Genomic DNA, 16,751 nt, shown 5'->3' on the forward strand with positions numbered 1-16,751 from the left:
CCAACAAATTTTGTCCTAATAGTCGCTGTCGCTGTTTGTCGCTTTCCCAGTTCAGACATTAACCATCAGACATTTTTCGTTCAATACAATTGTAACCGGCTACTGTGTGTTATTTTATCGTGATATCATTAATTATAAATATTAATTAACTAATAACTAATATTATTATATTTTTTAGTGATTTATTTGTAACTTTCTGTATAAAATGAATGGCACAATGGCAATGGTAAGTCTCAAAAAAATTACATTATTATGCCGCCATTTCTCTATATATATATATATATACATATACATTTCTGTGTGTACATATATGTATATATATGTATATATGGTTAAATTTCACTTAATTATTGATTTTACTCCAATTGATTAAAATTAATTGTAAGGCATAAAAAAATTTAAAAAATTTAAAAATTAACACTAGAATTTAAAATTTTCTAGGCTTCTTCAAATCAAAATATCTCGGAGCCACCAATGAAGAAAGCTCGTATAGAAGGTATTTTGCCAGCATATAAATATTACTATTAATTTAAGTTAGAGTAAAAAAATCAAAGCAATTGATCTGTGACATTACGCATTACAGTGCGTAGTAAAAAAAATTTTTTTTTTATAAGAATAAGTATAATTTAGTTAGGGAGCAAACGAGGAATTTGTTAAATGAAAAAGTAAATTAAACATTAATATGGTTGCAGTTACTGCAAATATAATAATAATAATAATAGGCTAATTGTTATAAAAGGTATAGAAAATAAAAAGGAATTAAGATGGCCGTAAATAAAACTAATGTATGGTTATCCTTCTGTTCTGAGATGTTACAGCAGGGAGACAGTACAGAATCTGTGGCCTTCATCTGAGCTGTGATCATGAGCGTGCGCCAAACGAATGAAACTGAAACGCTACAATTCGAACTGAAATGAATATGAGTTTATTACGAACTCCTACTGACACAGCAGTTTTATATCGAGTACCAAAAATTAGCTCGATTTATTTACTTTAGATAGGTCAGCATTTAGGGTAGTCAATCCTACAGATTCACTTCTGATTATAAATTTCTATTTACTTCTTCCTTAACTTTTGTACTCGGTGATAATATCCAGCTAAAATAATCCAGACAAAAATATCAAAAGTAAATAACCACGTGGTAGAATCGAGATCACGACAACTGACTTTAAATTTTCACCTAAAATTGCTGAAAAAAAACGGCCCGTATACTTTTGTGTTATCAGTTAGACAGAATAATTTTAAATTATATTATTGTTATTAATTAAGTAGTTTGAATCGTAGGTATGTGGACTAAAGAAAAACTTTTAGATGTTGGGTTGTACCAATGTAAGACGTTTCGTCTATTTATTTAGCCGTTATCAAGTACTGCACTGAAAAAAAAAAATTGCTATCCTCGATATATTCTCTTGAGTCAAGAAAATCACTTCTTCAAGGCGCCCGCCTTTAACTATACTTAGACATACTGGTATACTTTTCAAAATAAATAGCGTTTAATATTTTAGCCATAATTTACAAACACAATTTATGTCCAAAATCCAAAACTCGTGATAAATTCTTAATGATATTGTTCACCTAATTAAAGCACAAAATTCTATGCGTATTCAAAGAATTTTTTCTCAACACATATCATTTGTTACAACAGCAACTTCACTTTACTTACCACAACAAATGTCACTTCGTTGCGTTAACCAAGATAGTTTTGCTATCATAACAAATAGCTGCGTAATGATTATAATTAATATCACACAAAAAAGTTGATTAAAAGTTTTTCTTTAGTCCACATACCTACGATTCAAACTACTTAATGAATGATAAATAAGTACACGACACCGAATAACGATTGTTATTAATTATCGTAGTATGGGAAGTGAGTATGAGGTCTATTTGAGGATCGCAATTTAATTGCGGGATTTTAAAAATTAAAATTTACGAGCAATGGTATATTATTTACCAGTGAAGAATAATATATAAGTATTCAGGTCCAAAAGTAACTTGCCTTTGGCTGGCTTTAACTTTATTCCTTTTGAAGTTTAAAATGAATTCTAGATGACAGACTTTTATAACTTTTTTAAATGTTTAACTTAATTTTGGCTAAACTTAACTCATCGAGTTGACTTGATTCCGACTTCTTAAGTAAGTTACTGTTTCGTTAGGTTTGTTTCTCTTTTGACTTGAAGTAGTAAATCGAAAGTTTTATTTTTTGTAGCAAAATTAATAGTCAATTTTCCATGATAGATGTCAATATTTAAATCTTCATTTCACTCCTTGCATATCTTACGGCATTAAATAAATTAATATCTTGTAGTTGATTAGATTCTGAGTTTTTAAATACTTAGAAAAAAGAATTTCTTGGCGCAAGAAATATTTCAACTATGAATTGAAAACAAAATTTTGTCAGAACTGGCAAAGATTTCTTGGCGCAAGAATTTTTTATTCTCACCTCAAAATTTTTTTCTATTGCTCTAAGAAAATTTTTGGTTTCAATATATAATGAAAACATTATCTTGGGGCAAGTAAAAATTTTTCGTGCCAAGAAATCCTTTTTTTTGTGTAGGACCAATAGAAAAGTAACCTAGAGCAAAGATTTTATCGGTATCTGAAGATCGGAACGTTTTCCACTCAACGAAAATGAAAAAAATTTATGTAATTTTACCGCTTAAAAGTGACTTGAGGGGTAATTAGGGCCGGTCGCAATTTACGGTTGACATACTAGCACTTATACGAAACGTTTCCAAAATCTAGACCCAGTAGATTCTTTACTTTTCATTTTGTTTTTTTATTTTCATTCCCCGAAAACGTTAAAATCTTCAGATACATAATTTTATACATGAAAAACAAATTATTAGTTGGCTATCAACCCAAAGACTCCAAAGTTCACAATATTAATGAGTAGTAAAGTTTCCAATGGAGATATTTTTGTCGGGGATGTTATCACCTAGTACTTTGAAGTATACATATTTTTAGTGTTTTTATCAATACATATATTTAAAAATTAAATTGCACATAGCAGATATACTACTAAATATTTTTCAGCAAATAAAACTAAAAAATATGTTACTTTGTGTGAAGCTTTATTACGTGTTAAATTTCAATATAATGTTCTGGTAAACTCTTTATAAGAGAGTATTAAGTCGTTAGTTCTATCAAAATATAATACAACACATTTATATTCTTGATAATTTAAACTATTAATTGCGAGAATTAAATTAAAAAATTAAATTGCTTTTGTAATAAAATTTAAAAAAACGAGTATTGAAATTTAAATTTACTAATGAAAGTAGAAATTTATAATCAGTTGTGGGAATTGCGAAATAAAAAAATAATGATATATAATAAAATAAAATATTTCGTTTATTAAATAATAAATATATCAGGTAAGTTTTGAATAAAAAATGTAAAGAAATGAAAAACCTGAAATCAACATCAATAAAAAAAAAGTAAAGAAAAATAATGATTTAAATAAAGTGAATTACAGAAATAATTACTAGGGATTAGTTTCGTTGATTAGGATTTGAGAGAGGCAAAAAATTTAAAATTGGCGCAGAAAATGCACTGAGCGTATCCTCCTTTGCTTTGTGCTTACAGATTTCTGCGTTGCAACAAGTCTCGGATTATTTGTGTGCAACCAATCATTGCTCAACCCCCAATGAACGGTTAGGTGTTGAAAATCATTCAACTTAATGACTTAAATTATATATATATACTAGACTGTGCCAAATAAAATCGATATTTTTTTTTCAGTCCCATATAAAAATTACCTCGTATGTCAGATAAAAAAATTGGGTCAGTTGGACCCTCCAACTCAATTACAAAACGCGCGCTCGTTTAAATAAAATTTCCCATTTAAATAACATGGGAAAATTTTTTTTTACTTTGAAATTTTATGACTCAATCAATAAATTGAACTTACCATAACATAGTTTTGTGAAGAATTTAATGCTCTACAAAAAAGGTCTCTTATAATTTTTTAATAAGTCCAATAGTTTTGCTGGAAAAGTAAAAAAAAACAAGAAATTCATCTTAAATTTGAATTTAAGCTCAAATAACTTTTGAACGGCTAGATTTATCAAAAAATGATAAGAGACCTTTTTTGTACAGCACTCAATTCTATACGAAAATATCTCATGATCGTTCAAATTTATTGGTCCATTAACGAGTTATAAAATTACAGTTGAAAAAGAGTTTTCCGTTGTTATTTAAATAGAAAATTTTATTTAAACGAGCGCGCGTTTTGTAATTAAGTTGGAGGGTCCAACTTGGTACCCAATTTTTTTGTGTGACATACGACGTAATTTCCGTGTGGGATAAAAAAATGTCGAGTTTATTTGGCACAGTCTAATATATACGCAAAACTGAATAGATATCGATCAAAAATACGTTTTAGCGTGTTCTGATTTCTGTTCCAGAGACTAATGGTCGTGAATTATCGTGAAAATAACATTGTTACCAATCAAGCTTTTGTGTGATGTCAGTAATGAGTTTATTATCAAGAGTAATTAAATATATAATCGAACAAAACAGTTACGGTTAAATGTTGACTGTTGTAATTAATTCAATTCACTTGAATAAATCTTATAAATTATAAATATTCAAAAAAAAGTTCGTCTTTTTACTTCATATTTTGAGATGGATTTATAGAAAGAATTTTTTTTTGGTTTTCAACCAAAGGATATTTGTTTTCTTCATATATATGTCTTGATTATTTTAATATCTTTAAACTTTCAGTACTGAGGGGTGATCCTGTCTGTCGGGAGCTGCTGCATGGCGACGTTACTTTATTTCTTTTTTTGCATTCAATTTTTTAAAATCAGTCTTAGAAGTATCAAAATTTTATCAATTACTTTATTTAAATTCAATAGATTCTTTTTTTTATATTTTTTTATCTCAAATTTATCAATACTCTTTGATATTTTTTGCTTTTTATTACTTTATTCATATGTTATTTCATTATTTTTTTTCTTTCAACTGTAAAAGTCTACTTGAAATTTAAAAAAAAACGGGATTTTTTTACAGAAAAAATATTTTATTATTTCATCCTTAAATTTTTATAAAACTATTTATAAATAATACATTTAAAATAATCTTTACCATTACAATACACGGAAAAATTTATTATTTTACTGTATTTGTAACAAGATCGTAAAAATAATATTTTTTTGAGTAATGGTAGAGGTATAAAACACAACATATGTAATAAACAGTGGGATCTAATTCGTTATTTTTTATAGGAAATGCGTCGGACTTCTTGGCAGGACCAATTTATGACCTCAATCAAACGGGTCAAGTGGTTGCTGGTAAGTTGATATAAAATAATAATTTACTTATTTATTAATATCATACGCCAATCGGCTATATACAACTGGTTACAAAATATATAGTTACAAATATAAGGAAAACTATGATTTGAACGGAGAAACATATTCAATTATAATTCAACTTTGACTTTTTTGACTGAGGAGAGAAAAAACTTGATTAATTATTTAGAAGATTTTTAATATTTGAGTCAAAAACTGATAGAGATCCACCAAAAAAATCCATGTCCGAATTGAACTCGTTGACTTGGTTAGCTATTCTATTGTACGGTCTATTAATTACGTAGTTTTTGTTAAATCTTGGCGTGTTAATTATTCGATTACTCCTGAGACACAGTTTATTACAGACTATACCAAAGCCTCCTAGTATATCAGGCGAATCTATCAATCCATTGATTATTTTATAGAAGAAGATCAGGCCAGTTATTTGTCTTCGAGTGGATAGATTATTGATTTTAAATGATCATTTAGTTATAATTTTCCACCTGTAAATGTACCTGAAGATCGGAATGTTTTTCGCGCAAAAAAAAAAATCATTTGAAAAATCCAAAATTGCATGACTCGAACGCTATTGTTATGTTTTAAAAAATTAAATTTCAAAAAAGTTTGAATCGCCCTCGTTTTTTCTATAGAAATTTCCATGGTAAATATACGGTAATAAAAGTTAGCGAAAAAAGTAAGATAAGGAGAACATTCATAATAAAAATGGCAGTGTGCGTTTGTTAACATGTGAAATTGCCGGTTTTAACAGCAACGATTTATTATAAAAAAACGAGAACGGTAGGGATTTTTTGAACGAACCTTCTCTGCATAATTCTGAAGATTGTGAAAAAAAAAATTAAGTCGTTTCGTCAAATTGTTCGCGAGATATCCGTACCTAGACCTTTTTTGAACCACAGACTAATTGACGTCGACGATAAATTCTTTTTGTTGAACTTTTTTTTATATTAACACATTTCGGACAACTTGAAAAAAGTATCAGACTTGTTCATTAGAGTTCTCTCTTGATATTGATGTGCTTTTCGTTACGTGTAAGTCTGATATAAAAATAATATATACAGTTTAATATGAAGAAATCGCGTGACTTTAAGGGGTTAGGGGTACTCAGGGGTATGAAAAAATGATGATTTTCAATAATTTTTTTTTTGTAGTTAATTACTTTATTTGACAAAAATAAAAACATAGCTTTATTAGAACACGTTTCGATTTGACTTCACGAAAATTTCAAAAAAAAAAATTAATAATTCAAAAAGTTATCGCTGTTTTTGTAGAGCCCGTTCCTCCCGAAGTCCTTTGCGGTGATCATCATAAGTCCTTGGAGATTCATCTAAAATCAATCGGACAAGAAAAATTAGTTTTATTAATAGATAATCTTGTGCCTGATCGAAGCTTTTTTTTTTTTTTTCGAAATTAACAAAATGGCGGCCTCAGGAAATTTTTTTCAAATTTTCGAGAAAAAAACCGACAGTTTATTGTTAAAAAAAAATCGAAATTTTTGAAAAAAAAAAAAATCCTTCGATCAGGCACGAGTTTTTAATGTATTTCAAAAGTACAATAAATTTTATTGAAATCTACCGAGCAGTTTTTAAGTTACAGTGATCACCAGTTCAGAAAACATAGTTTTGAGAAAAACGCATTTAAAGTTTTGCTATGGATTTATGTCGAATTATAAGAATTATTTAATAACTTACACTGAGTCATCTATTCCTGGACCATATAATAGCTCTTCAGCCGACATAGCAGCTTCCAAAATATCGATTTGCTGGTGCCTACGTTGCAATCGACCTTCTCGGGTGTTATCATTAGCGCGCTTATCTGCTACTTTGATACGTGCAGCATCCATTCTTTCTGCATACCGATGAGAATTAGGCCCACAATTAAGTCCTAGTGTATTCATCAAGACTAATAATGAATTTATACCCTCATTAAATATACACATAGCAACGTATGCAGCTATTTGTACGATAGTAAAACTAGTATTTACCGTTTTTGGGCATATTTTCCATACTAGTTGGTTAAAGCTTTCATTATTATTCTGATTGAATCCACCTACACATCTTGAAAGTAAATTTTCATTACTAAGATCTTCGTATATAGGCTTGATAGCTTTTAAAACATCAGAAGGTAAAGGAGAATAATCGTGAGAAAAGGTATCAAGCTCTCCTCTTGCTTCAGCGCGCTGGTAAGAGCACCAAGATTCTTCGCCTTTTGGACACATATCATGATTCGGTTTTTCATCACTCGAGCCGTAGTGATAAAAGGTTGCCATTATAGCAGATTTCATATTTTCAACAGGAAGGAATATATTCATTTCCACAGTTATTACATGCAACTACAATTTTGAATCCCAGCCCACGTGTACTTGCTGTTTGAAACACTACATTTCCATCACATTTTTTACATTTTATAAGAGCAGAAATTGCAGTGAATACCTGAATAAAATTTATTATTCGAAATTCAGTACTGCTGTCTTCAGGTACATCATCTTCAGTGTTTTGTTTTAATTTTTTAGAAGATGTACTCTGAATACTTTCATCACGTTCGGCTGTTTTCGGATTAAAAACATTCTTTCTTTTGACTGAACGCGACTTATTAATTTTTTCAGAACTCCGAAGTTCTCTTGAAACCTTTCTAGAATCACGTCCCATGGTTAATAATTTAATTCACTTGAGAAATAATTTATCACAAAACTATCGACTGATCAGTGCAACGACTACAGGTATACTGGCAACCAAAAATTATTTTTCAGTTCTTGTACTACCTACAAATTGTGAATATATGTAGAAGGATATATATATATATAGAAGGATATATATATTTATATATCCTATATATATATATATATATATATATATATATATATATATATATATATATATATATATATATATATATATATATAATAATAAATACATTAAAATGGGGAGATATTCATGACAATGAAACCCGAAAGGTCGGTTGCTTGCAGCTGTTTCTAGCTACCTGCTCTCGAATGCCACGTAGCACCCGAGCGTCCTTTGGTCATTGTTAAATAACTCGAAAAGAATTTGTCGGATTCACTTCAAATTTTCACACAATATTTTTAAAATATTATACTTTAAGAAAATGCAAAAAAAAAAAAATCGATTTTTTGAAAATTCTGACTACCCCTAACCCCTTAACAAGTCGGTTATAAAGCACTCCGCTTCGCGTTCGAGGCGCGCAATTAATCGTATTCAAAATTAACTAATTGTTGTCAAGTATTTAAAACCAAAATTTGTCTTTCAAAAATTAAATAGATTATTTCTTTACATGTATACGTGATGAAATATTTGAAAAAGTGAATTTTATTGTTGAGACGCATCAATTTAAGTTAAGTTGACAGCCGTCTCCAAGAAATCAATGAGCTTTTGCTGATAAGATCTGATTATAGCTTCATGTATTATTCAGTTCTTTTTTATATTTTAAGCAAAATAGTTTTAATAACAAAAGTATCTTTATGCTTAAGGCCCTGGAGCAAAATATCTTTCTCTTCCGGGGATTCTTGGTGCCGGTTTGCCAAAGATATCATCGGAGCAACAGGATGCAATCAACAGAGCCAAAAAGTATGCGATGGAACAAAGTATTAAGATGGTCTTAATGAAACAAACTTTGGCCCACCAACAACAGGTATTTTATAAACTTCAAATTAATATCATTTATTTAAAATATCTTTTTGAATTTTTAATCGTTTTAAATAATTTACTGCATTGTTTATTTTTGGACAATTTTAAATTCTGGACAACATTCAATTTTTAAATAAATGAAAATTAATAGGTCATTCAATTTTTTTGTCACAATTTAAATTATTTTCGGGAGATTTTTAAAAAAATGTTGCATAATTACAATGTTTTATTTGTTTTTTAACTGAATCTTTATTAAACTTACGCAATTGTATTTCATATATATTCAAATTAAATAATTTAAAAAATATAGTAATTGATATTCATTGAAAGTAATTATTATTATTGCTACTGTGATTTTTATTATTAAAATTCAAAAAGTTATTTTTTTATTATCTGGATGATATATAAATAACTTTGCAATCTATTGTTCCATATATTTAAATAGATAGATAGATAAATAGATTTATTGATATAATGATAATAATAACCCTCCAGTCAGTTTTTCATTAAAATTTTAAAGAAGAAAATAAAAATTGTTGATATTGTATGAAAAAATGATCAGGAAACTAGTACCTGATTTACCTTATATCTTGAATAATTGAATACGTTTTACAAATATTATTCGTTCAATAGTATATTGTATGACAAGGGATGAAACAAAACGATTTCAGACCAGGGTGAAGTTGTCTGACATCACCCGCAGTCTGAAATCGTGTTTAATTCTGAGTTACACACTAAATTTTCATATTTACCTGCATTGGAACTTGAAGTTTCAGTGTCAGCAGCCAGTCAAAAATAAGTTAATTTAAGATCAATAGTGTGATCAACTATTAGCGTAAGCGTAAATTGTAATTTGCAATTCATAATTAAGCAGAAACTATAAATACTATTTATTATTCACACTAATTTTTATAAAACTTAATCACAGTCAGAACTGTCATTTACGTAAATAAAATTAATGGTCTGAAATTACTATTAAACAAATGACAAGTATGAGTTTAAATTACGAATGCCTACAGTCAGCGGGCAGAAACATTATTTGTTTCTGCCCGCTGACTGCATTCTCAATTTACGCGTTTGCTAACATTAATTCGCGGCATTGGACTGAAATCATCTTCTTCAATTGACTGCACCGACACTGAAACTTGAAATTCCGTTGCTGATATCATAAAAAATATTATATGAATAAACTTGAAATTAAATATACGGTACAACAAAGATTGCAAAAACTTTTTATTACTTTTTTTGTATGAATAGTCCCGTCACATTCTCATTCAAATATTCAAATTATATTTATATAAAAAAATAAAGTTTTTTATTGCAAATAAAAAGAAGCTCGGCTCAAAAAATTATTCAAGAAAATATTTCACAAATAAAAAAAAAAAAAAAAAATCTGATTGGTTGATTTTTTCTTCCTGCAGAAGAATAAGTTGGTCCTGCGGCAACAAGTTTTATTACTAATGTGCAGGTTAGTGTAAAAGATTTGTATGTATATTGTATTTATATATATAAATATGAAGGAAAAACAATTTCCGTTTTTGTCTTTATTTAAATTTACGCATTGTATTAAAAGAGCCATAATTTAAAACCGGCGGGAGCTGAGCTGTATTCAAATCGAATTTTATTTTTTACAAATGGAACTTAAGGGAAAATATACATGAGATGTGAACGAGACGAACCTGTTTAAAAAATTCCATTGATCTTTTAAATGATCAAAATATTAATTGAGTTTTTGTCATTAAGATAAATATATTAATTAACTTCACTGATCACTGATTAACTTTGGTCACTTAATAAACGTCAATTGGGATTTTTAAACAGTAGTTTTTTATATGAAATATATAAAATAAAATTTAAAAAAAAATGGGGAGGGAAATCAATAGAAGGCCTGTGGTCCTTTGTGTTACAGCAAATGGCTAGTCAACGGAATCAAGTGCAGAGACAGCAGGCTCTCGCCCTCATGTGCAGGTTTGTTTGTTCTTTGCTTCAAGCTCCTACCAATTTCGACAAACGAAAATCTTCAGATCTTCACCTATGCCTCAAATCTCATTTACGCTATCAAATTTTTTTGGAATCATTTTTCATTAATTTTTTAAATTCAAATTTACCCATAATTGGAAATTCAAATTACTTTTAAAAATCAGTACATTTATCTTTGAACAATAAAATAAAAAAAAACTTTTGTTTCATAGACGAAAATTCATAAGAAATGAATTTTTTTTTCCAACAAAAATTTTTGATAGTATATTTAAAATTTTGATATTTATTTAAATGACAGTATTTTGTAAATTGTCATTAAAAAAAAATGATAGTAAAATTTAAATTACTTTAAATTAAAGTTTATTAATTACGCAGGGTTTACGTGGGAAGTATAAGTTTTGAACTTAAAGAAGACACAATTCGTCAGGCGTTCTTGCCATTTGGACCAATAAAATCAATCAACATGTCATGGGATCCAGTGACTCAAAAACACAAGGGTTTTGCGTTTGTGGAATACGAGATACCTGAAGCTGCCCAATTGGCGCTTGAACAAATGAATGGTGTAATGATTGGTGGCCGTAACATCAAGGTAGCTGGATGTACCCATATAATGAATTCCTCGCCTTCCCGTGATCCTTTCTCACCGCCGGAGGTCGGCAATATTTTTATTATTTATCCTCATTCTAGTATTAGACCTTCGATTTCCCGTGTTGAAAAAATTCGTTACAAAATTATTATAAAAAAGGCCACTCAGCATTCGAAATGGAAGTAGATTTCTCATTATTTCTTTATTTTAAAGTTTCAAGATGAAATTTAATTAAAAATTAATTTTTTACTTACATCTTTAATGAATTTCGAGGTCGCGACCACCAACGATCGAATAATGGAACTTTAATCATAACTCAGAAATTAATAATGTGACTTTGAACCTTTATTACAATTCGATCAATTATCCTAAAACAAAGTAAAAAAGGAAAGTAAAACTTATTTTCTCTGCTTTGACGTTCTTTATACATAATACAGATATGTTTGAATTAAGAACGGTTATCAGATAATTTTGTCCACGCTTTTCTCTAAAACAAAAGCTCTAAACACAAAATAAAAACACAGAACCGATGCTTTACTCTATGAACTAGCAAAGTGCACTTCAATTTTTTTATAACTTCCATTTGTTTACGAAAAAAACTTGGACAAAGTTCCCATTTACTGTATAAGTGCAACAAAGATCGTACTGTTCATCCACTTGAGTGCGAATGAAAACTCGTCTTAAGAAGATTTTAAAAAAGAAAATTTTCATTAATTTGAAAATATTAAATTACCACCATTTTCCAAATACTAAACCGATCTTTTAAATTTTTGAATTCAATCAAGATAATCGACTAAAGAACAAGTATATGAAATTTCAAAATCATCCGTGGAAAACTTTCTAAGATGTAATAATGAATTTTTTTACCATAACACAAAAATCAATCATGTACCCAAGTAACACGTGTTTAAGCAAGATTCTGGTGGCAGTCTTGAGCAAAACCCCTGGCCACCAGTGTCTTCTTCTACGTACTTTTTTTATAATTTTATTGTAACGAATTTTTTTTACACGGTAAAATTTTATCCCATAGTTATTTTTCCCAATTCAATCCTCAAAAAAATTCCCTTATTAACGAAAATAATGTTAGAAGATAAAAATTTCCAATTAGATGTTCATACAATTTTTTTTTTTCAAAGGTCGTAGGAAGACCGTCAAATATGCCGCAAGCTCAGTCAGTTATTGATGAAATAACAGAAGAAAGTAAACATTACAACCGCATTTACATCGCATCCATTCATCAAGATTTAACAGAAGATGATATAAAGTCGGTATTTGAAGCCTTCGGTCCCATAACTTACTGCAAATTAGCTCAAGGAAGTTCACCCCATCGTCACAAGGGCTACGGTTTTATCGAATACGAAACGATGCAATCAGCGCTCGAAGCGATAGCTTCGATGAATCTGTTCGATCTTGGAGGGCAATATTTAAGAGTAGGAAGAGCTATTACACCTCCCAATGCTTTGATGGGACCTCCAAGTGGCACAAGTATGATGCCAACAGCCGCAGCTGTTGCTGCTGCCGCCGCTACCGCTAAAATTCAAGCAATGGATGCCGTCGCTAGTAATGCTGTTGCTCTTGGGCTTACAAAATTAGGAGCTTCTGCTTCGCCAATTTTAAATCCTGGTAAAATATTTATTGCTTATCAAGTTTTCTTTGTGGTATACAAAAAATTTCGACTTCTATTTTATTGATAATAATTTATATTTTAATTTTATTTTAGTTCTTCCTGGTATAGTTCGACCAACTTTGTCTCCAACAGCAATCATGACACCTCCAACAATTGCAACAGTGGCACCAATAATTCCCCCACCTGGGATAGCTATCCCTCAAACCTTGACCCGACCCCCAGCAATTATCCAACCAATCCCTGGACAACCTGTCATAATTCCTCCACCAGCAGTTGTTGCTCCTACGATTGTTGGCGCACCAGTGGTATGCAATATCAATACTACTACAATTTTATATAATTTAATTATGTTATTTTAACAATAAATTATCCGTGCTTAGATACCAGTAGCTACTGCACCAATCGTTGACGTTACTAGACGAGCACAAGAACAAGCCCACCAAAAACAACAAGAAGAATTGCAGAAGAAGTTACTTGAAGAAACAGAACCCCAGACTTTGCAGCAGCAAGAAAATATGTCAATAAAAGGCCAAAGTGCTCGGCACTTGGTAATGCAAAAATTAATGCGCAAAGTTGAATCACGTGTTGTAATACTCAGGAATATGGTTGCGCCTGAAGATGTTGATGAAACTCTGCAAGAAGAGATCCAAGATGAGTGTTCGAAATTCGGAGTCGTCAAACGCGTCATTATTTATAATGAACGTCAGTCTGAGGATGATGAAGATGCTGAAGTTATTGTTAAAATATTCGTTGAATTTTCTCAAATGAGTGGTTAGTAATTTATTTATTTACATATTAAACCATCACAAGTTGCTGGTCAAAGCACTGATCACAAGAATCTTTTGATAGATACTACATAGACTTGCCCAAGATGACGTACATAAGAAAATCTTGTAGTAGTCTTGTACTGTTTTTATGAAAGTATCTTGAGGAAGACCCCTAGGTGTCTACGTCTTTATATACCTATCAATCTGTCACAAGATATTAATGCGAGATTCTAAGACAAGATTGTTGCAGGACTTGCACATGATATTGTACAAAAGAACATTGAAGATGTCTTGCTCAAGATGTGTTAGTAAAGTTACTTACGCGTATCTTGAGCGAGTCTTGCAACAGAAATTACTTGCAGACACTAACGCACATCTTGCGCCAGATCTGCTCCAGAAGTGTCATATCACACTCTCTATATATCTGACTTCTATCTCTGTCACTTTACCCCAGGATCCTGTATCGTATGCCAATGGAGGGGAAAAGTGACAGAGACAGAAGAGAGACAGACAGTGCAATGACACTTCTGGAGCAGATCTGGCGCAAGATATGCGTTAGTATATGCAAGCAATTTCTGGTGCAAGATTAGCTCAAGTCACTGTACCAATGCACCTTGAGCAAGATATCTTCAATATTCTTGCCCAATTCTTTAAGTACAGCATAACGCAAAGTTTTTTTTTTAAGTCTTGGACAAGACTTGGAATTTAAAACTTTGTACCAGTGTCTGCAGCAAAATCCATAGTTATGTAAAGACGTAGACAATTAGTGTACTGGTGACCAGGTTTGGGCAAGATTGCTATAAGATTCTTATATGGATCCAGTAGATTTTTTACTTTCCATTTTTTTTTTTTTCGGTGCGCGAAAAACGTTCCAATCTTCAGATACATCTATATCGCGTTATTAATTCGAGGGTATATTTTTATTGGTCCCTTTGGTTAAAAAAAAAAATTTTGAAAGTTCAGAGAGCGCATGACTTAAATTATATCTTCATGCTACTAATTGTTAAAAAAAACTTTAAAATCAAAAAAAAATTACCAATTAATTTTCTCATTGTTTTATTTTTCAGAAGCGGAACGGGCAAGAGATTCATTAAATGGTCGCTACTTTGGTGGCCGACTCGTAAAAGGCGAACTCTATGACCAGGCGTTATTTGACCATAGCGACTATTCTGGTTAGGATTTATAAGGGTTAATATTAATATCTACTGTTACTCAGACATTTACAAAAAAAAAAACAAATTAGTTTATAAATCCGACGATTCATTTAAAAATTTACTCGACTGTGTTAAAAAATGAATTTAGTTCCGTAAACAAAATCTCGTAATTTTAACGATTCTGATGTTGATTTGAAATTGAGTTACGTTACAAAACATAACTTATTTTTCGATCTTTTTTCTTAAGTTAAGAAAAGTCAACTAAGTTAATGAAATGAAATTATATAAATTAAGTATGATTTAGAAAAAAATCATAGCGATACATCAACTTATATATATAAAAATCTGTAAAAAAAAATATTAATTATAATATATAACTTCTATAGTATTCGGGGTATTATATTACGATTCACTTAACTAAGTGATCATTTGATTTAATTATAAAAAATAAACAATTAATGTACTAGTGTCTTTTTGTTATAATAAACATTTACAATTTTTATATTACAAAGCTTATTATTTATTCGATATATATATTTACTTTATGATAAATTTCTACAACTTATTTATCTGACTTCGGTTCATAATTTCGACCAAAGTCTTTGTATTCCTCATAAGTAGGAAAACTTAATTTTTCTTTAGGAAGATTGTCTTCGACTCTTCTACCAGCATTTTCTTTATATTTCTTCTCTAGCTCAGCAGCATTTCTTCTCTTCATAATCATTAAGTTGTAATTAGCCTGGACTTCTTCATCAGAAGGTCTTTCAAGTCTTCGGTATCGCAGCCAAGCCTCCCACTCAGCTGGAATTTCTTCTTGAAAATTTTCAGGATCTTTCGGTTCAAATGATCGCCCGCGTCGATTTCGTTGATTCAAATCTTCGTAATATTTTGTACCATTATAGTCTTCGCCTACAAAATGTCGTCTACTTGCTTTTGGTTTCAATGAATTTATAAAATTACGGATAATCGGCATAATAACTCCGCGTTCTTTTACCATGATTTCGTTTTTTTATCGCAAGAATGAAGAAAAGAAGACTAGTCACCTGCAAGTACAAATTTAGAAAGTAACTTAAGGGCCAGTTTTTAAAACCGGGTTTATTTTTATCCTGATTTAAATTAGTGTTGCTAGCGTAGGGTAGAGGTACCAATTGTGGCAACCGCTCCGTTTTTTATCATTTAATACTTTATTTTAATTAATGAAAAAGTAAAATAAAATTTCTTTAGTCGACTATCCATCATAAGCCTGGTCTAGGAGACCTAGGAAAAATTCTTGAAATTTCAGTCCTACTACCGTGCCTTTAGTTTTGTTCTCTACTACCCGTTATAAGCCTGTTTTATTAACTTCCCGGTATAAAAATTGAAAATTTTCAAAAAAAGAGAAGTTATTAGCTTCGGACCGATTTTCAAAAATCGAGTTTTCATCAGATATCGACATTCTGAGATCCTAGAAAGTTATTCCGACTATTTCCGGATGAATGTTCTTGGCGGCAATCGAAAAAGCTCACCTTGGCTTATAACTGATTAAATTTTGAGGCGAATCGGGCAAGTGGTTTATTAGTTATACGCAAAAAACCCAAGAAAATTTTGTTTCAATTTTTATTGCCGGCTCTTAAATTTATTTGTTTTACTCATAAAATTATTTCTATAGGTTATTATCATAAACAATAACCGCAAATTG

At 30.2% G+C, this 16,751-nt stretch overlaps 2 protein-coding genes and 1 long non-coding RNA gene across 12 annotated transcripts in view; 1 reads left to right on the plus strand and 2 right to left on the minus strand.

Moving 5' to 3' along the window:
* On the plus strand, positions 1–15,470 carry LOC130672043 (poly(U)-binding-splicing factor half pint). 10 transcript variants are annotated; one of them, XM_057476273.1, is made up of 12 exons: positions 20–226; positions 442–496; positions 810–1,001; positions 3,589–3,656; positions 4,410–5,297; positions 8,803–8,963; positions 10,869–10,927; positions 11,315–11,528; positions 12,662–13,148; positions 13,246–13,457; positions 13,533–13,923; positions 14,987–15,470. In XM_057476273.1, the coding sequence occupies exons 6-12, from the start codon at positions 8,907–8,909 to the stop codon at positions 15,094–15,096; spliced, it is 1,530 nt and encodes a 509-aa protein (XP_057332256.1). In that variant the 5' UTR covers positions 20–226; positions 442–496; positions 810–1,001; positions 3,589–3,656; positions 4,410–5,297; positions 8,803–8,906; the 3' UTR covers positions 15,097–15,470. The 10 variants fall into 10 exon arrangements, with proteins under 10 accessions (XP_057332238.1, XP_057332246.1, XP_057332230.1 ...); XM_057476288.1 differs by having other exon boundaries at positions 810–964; XM_057476279.1 differs by having other exon boundaries at positions 84–104; positions 179–226; positions 3,589–5,297.
* LOC130672149 (uncharacterized) overlaps positions 11,503–16,751 on the minus strand; it is a 23,522-nt gene continuing 18,273 nt past the window's right edge. Inside the window, exons 2-3 of the long non-coding RNA XR_008990643.1 lie at positions 11,780–11,893; positions 11,503–11,634 (exon numbers count right to left, since the gene is read on the minus strand). This is a non-coding gene — a long non-coding RNA (uncharacterized LOC130672149). The remainder of the gene's footprint in view (positions 11,635–11,779; positions 11,894–16,751) is intronic.
* LOC130672124 (NADH dehydrogenase [ubiquinone] 1 alpha subcomplex assembly factor 2) overlaps positions 15,545–16,751 on the minus strand; it is a 1,377-nt gene continuing 170 nt past the window's right edge. The window contains exon 2 of the mRNA XM_057476437.1: positions 15,545–16,116. Coding sequence (XP_057332420.1) covers positions 15,636–16,070 — 435 coding nt within the window. The 5' untranslated portion in view covers positions 16,071–16,116 and the 3' untranslated portion in view covers positions 15,545–15,635. The remainder of the gene's footprint in view (positions 16,117–16,751) is intronic.

The sequence above is a fragment of the Microplitis mediator genome, chromosome 1 (genome assembly GCF_029852145.1).
Source record: "Microplitis mediator isolate UGA2020A chromosome 1, iyMicMedi2.1, whole genome shotgun sequence".
Lineage (NCBI taxonomy): Eukaryota > Metazoa > Arthropoda > Insecta > Hymenoptera > Braconidae > Microplitis > Microplitis mediator.

Excerpts from the sequence above, each read along its gene's own strand:
- LOC130672043 (XM_057476255.1), top strand. The coding sequence starts at position 206 with ATGAATGGCACAATGGCAATG. Across the intron at positions 11,529-12,661 it reads TTGGTGGCCGTAACATCAAG|GTCGTAGGAAGACCGTCAAA; the intron begins GTAGCTGGATGT and ends TTTTTTTCAAAG. Across the intron at positions 13,924-14,986 it reads TGAATTTTCTCAAATGAGTG|AAGCGGAACGGGCAAGAGAT; the intron begins GTTAGTAATTTA and ends TTTATTTTTCAG.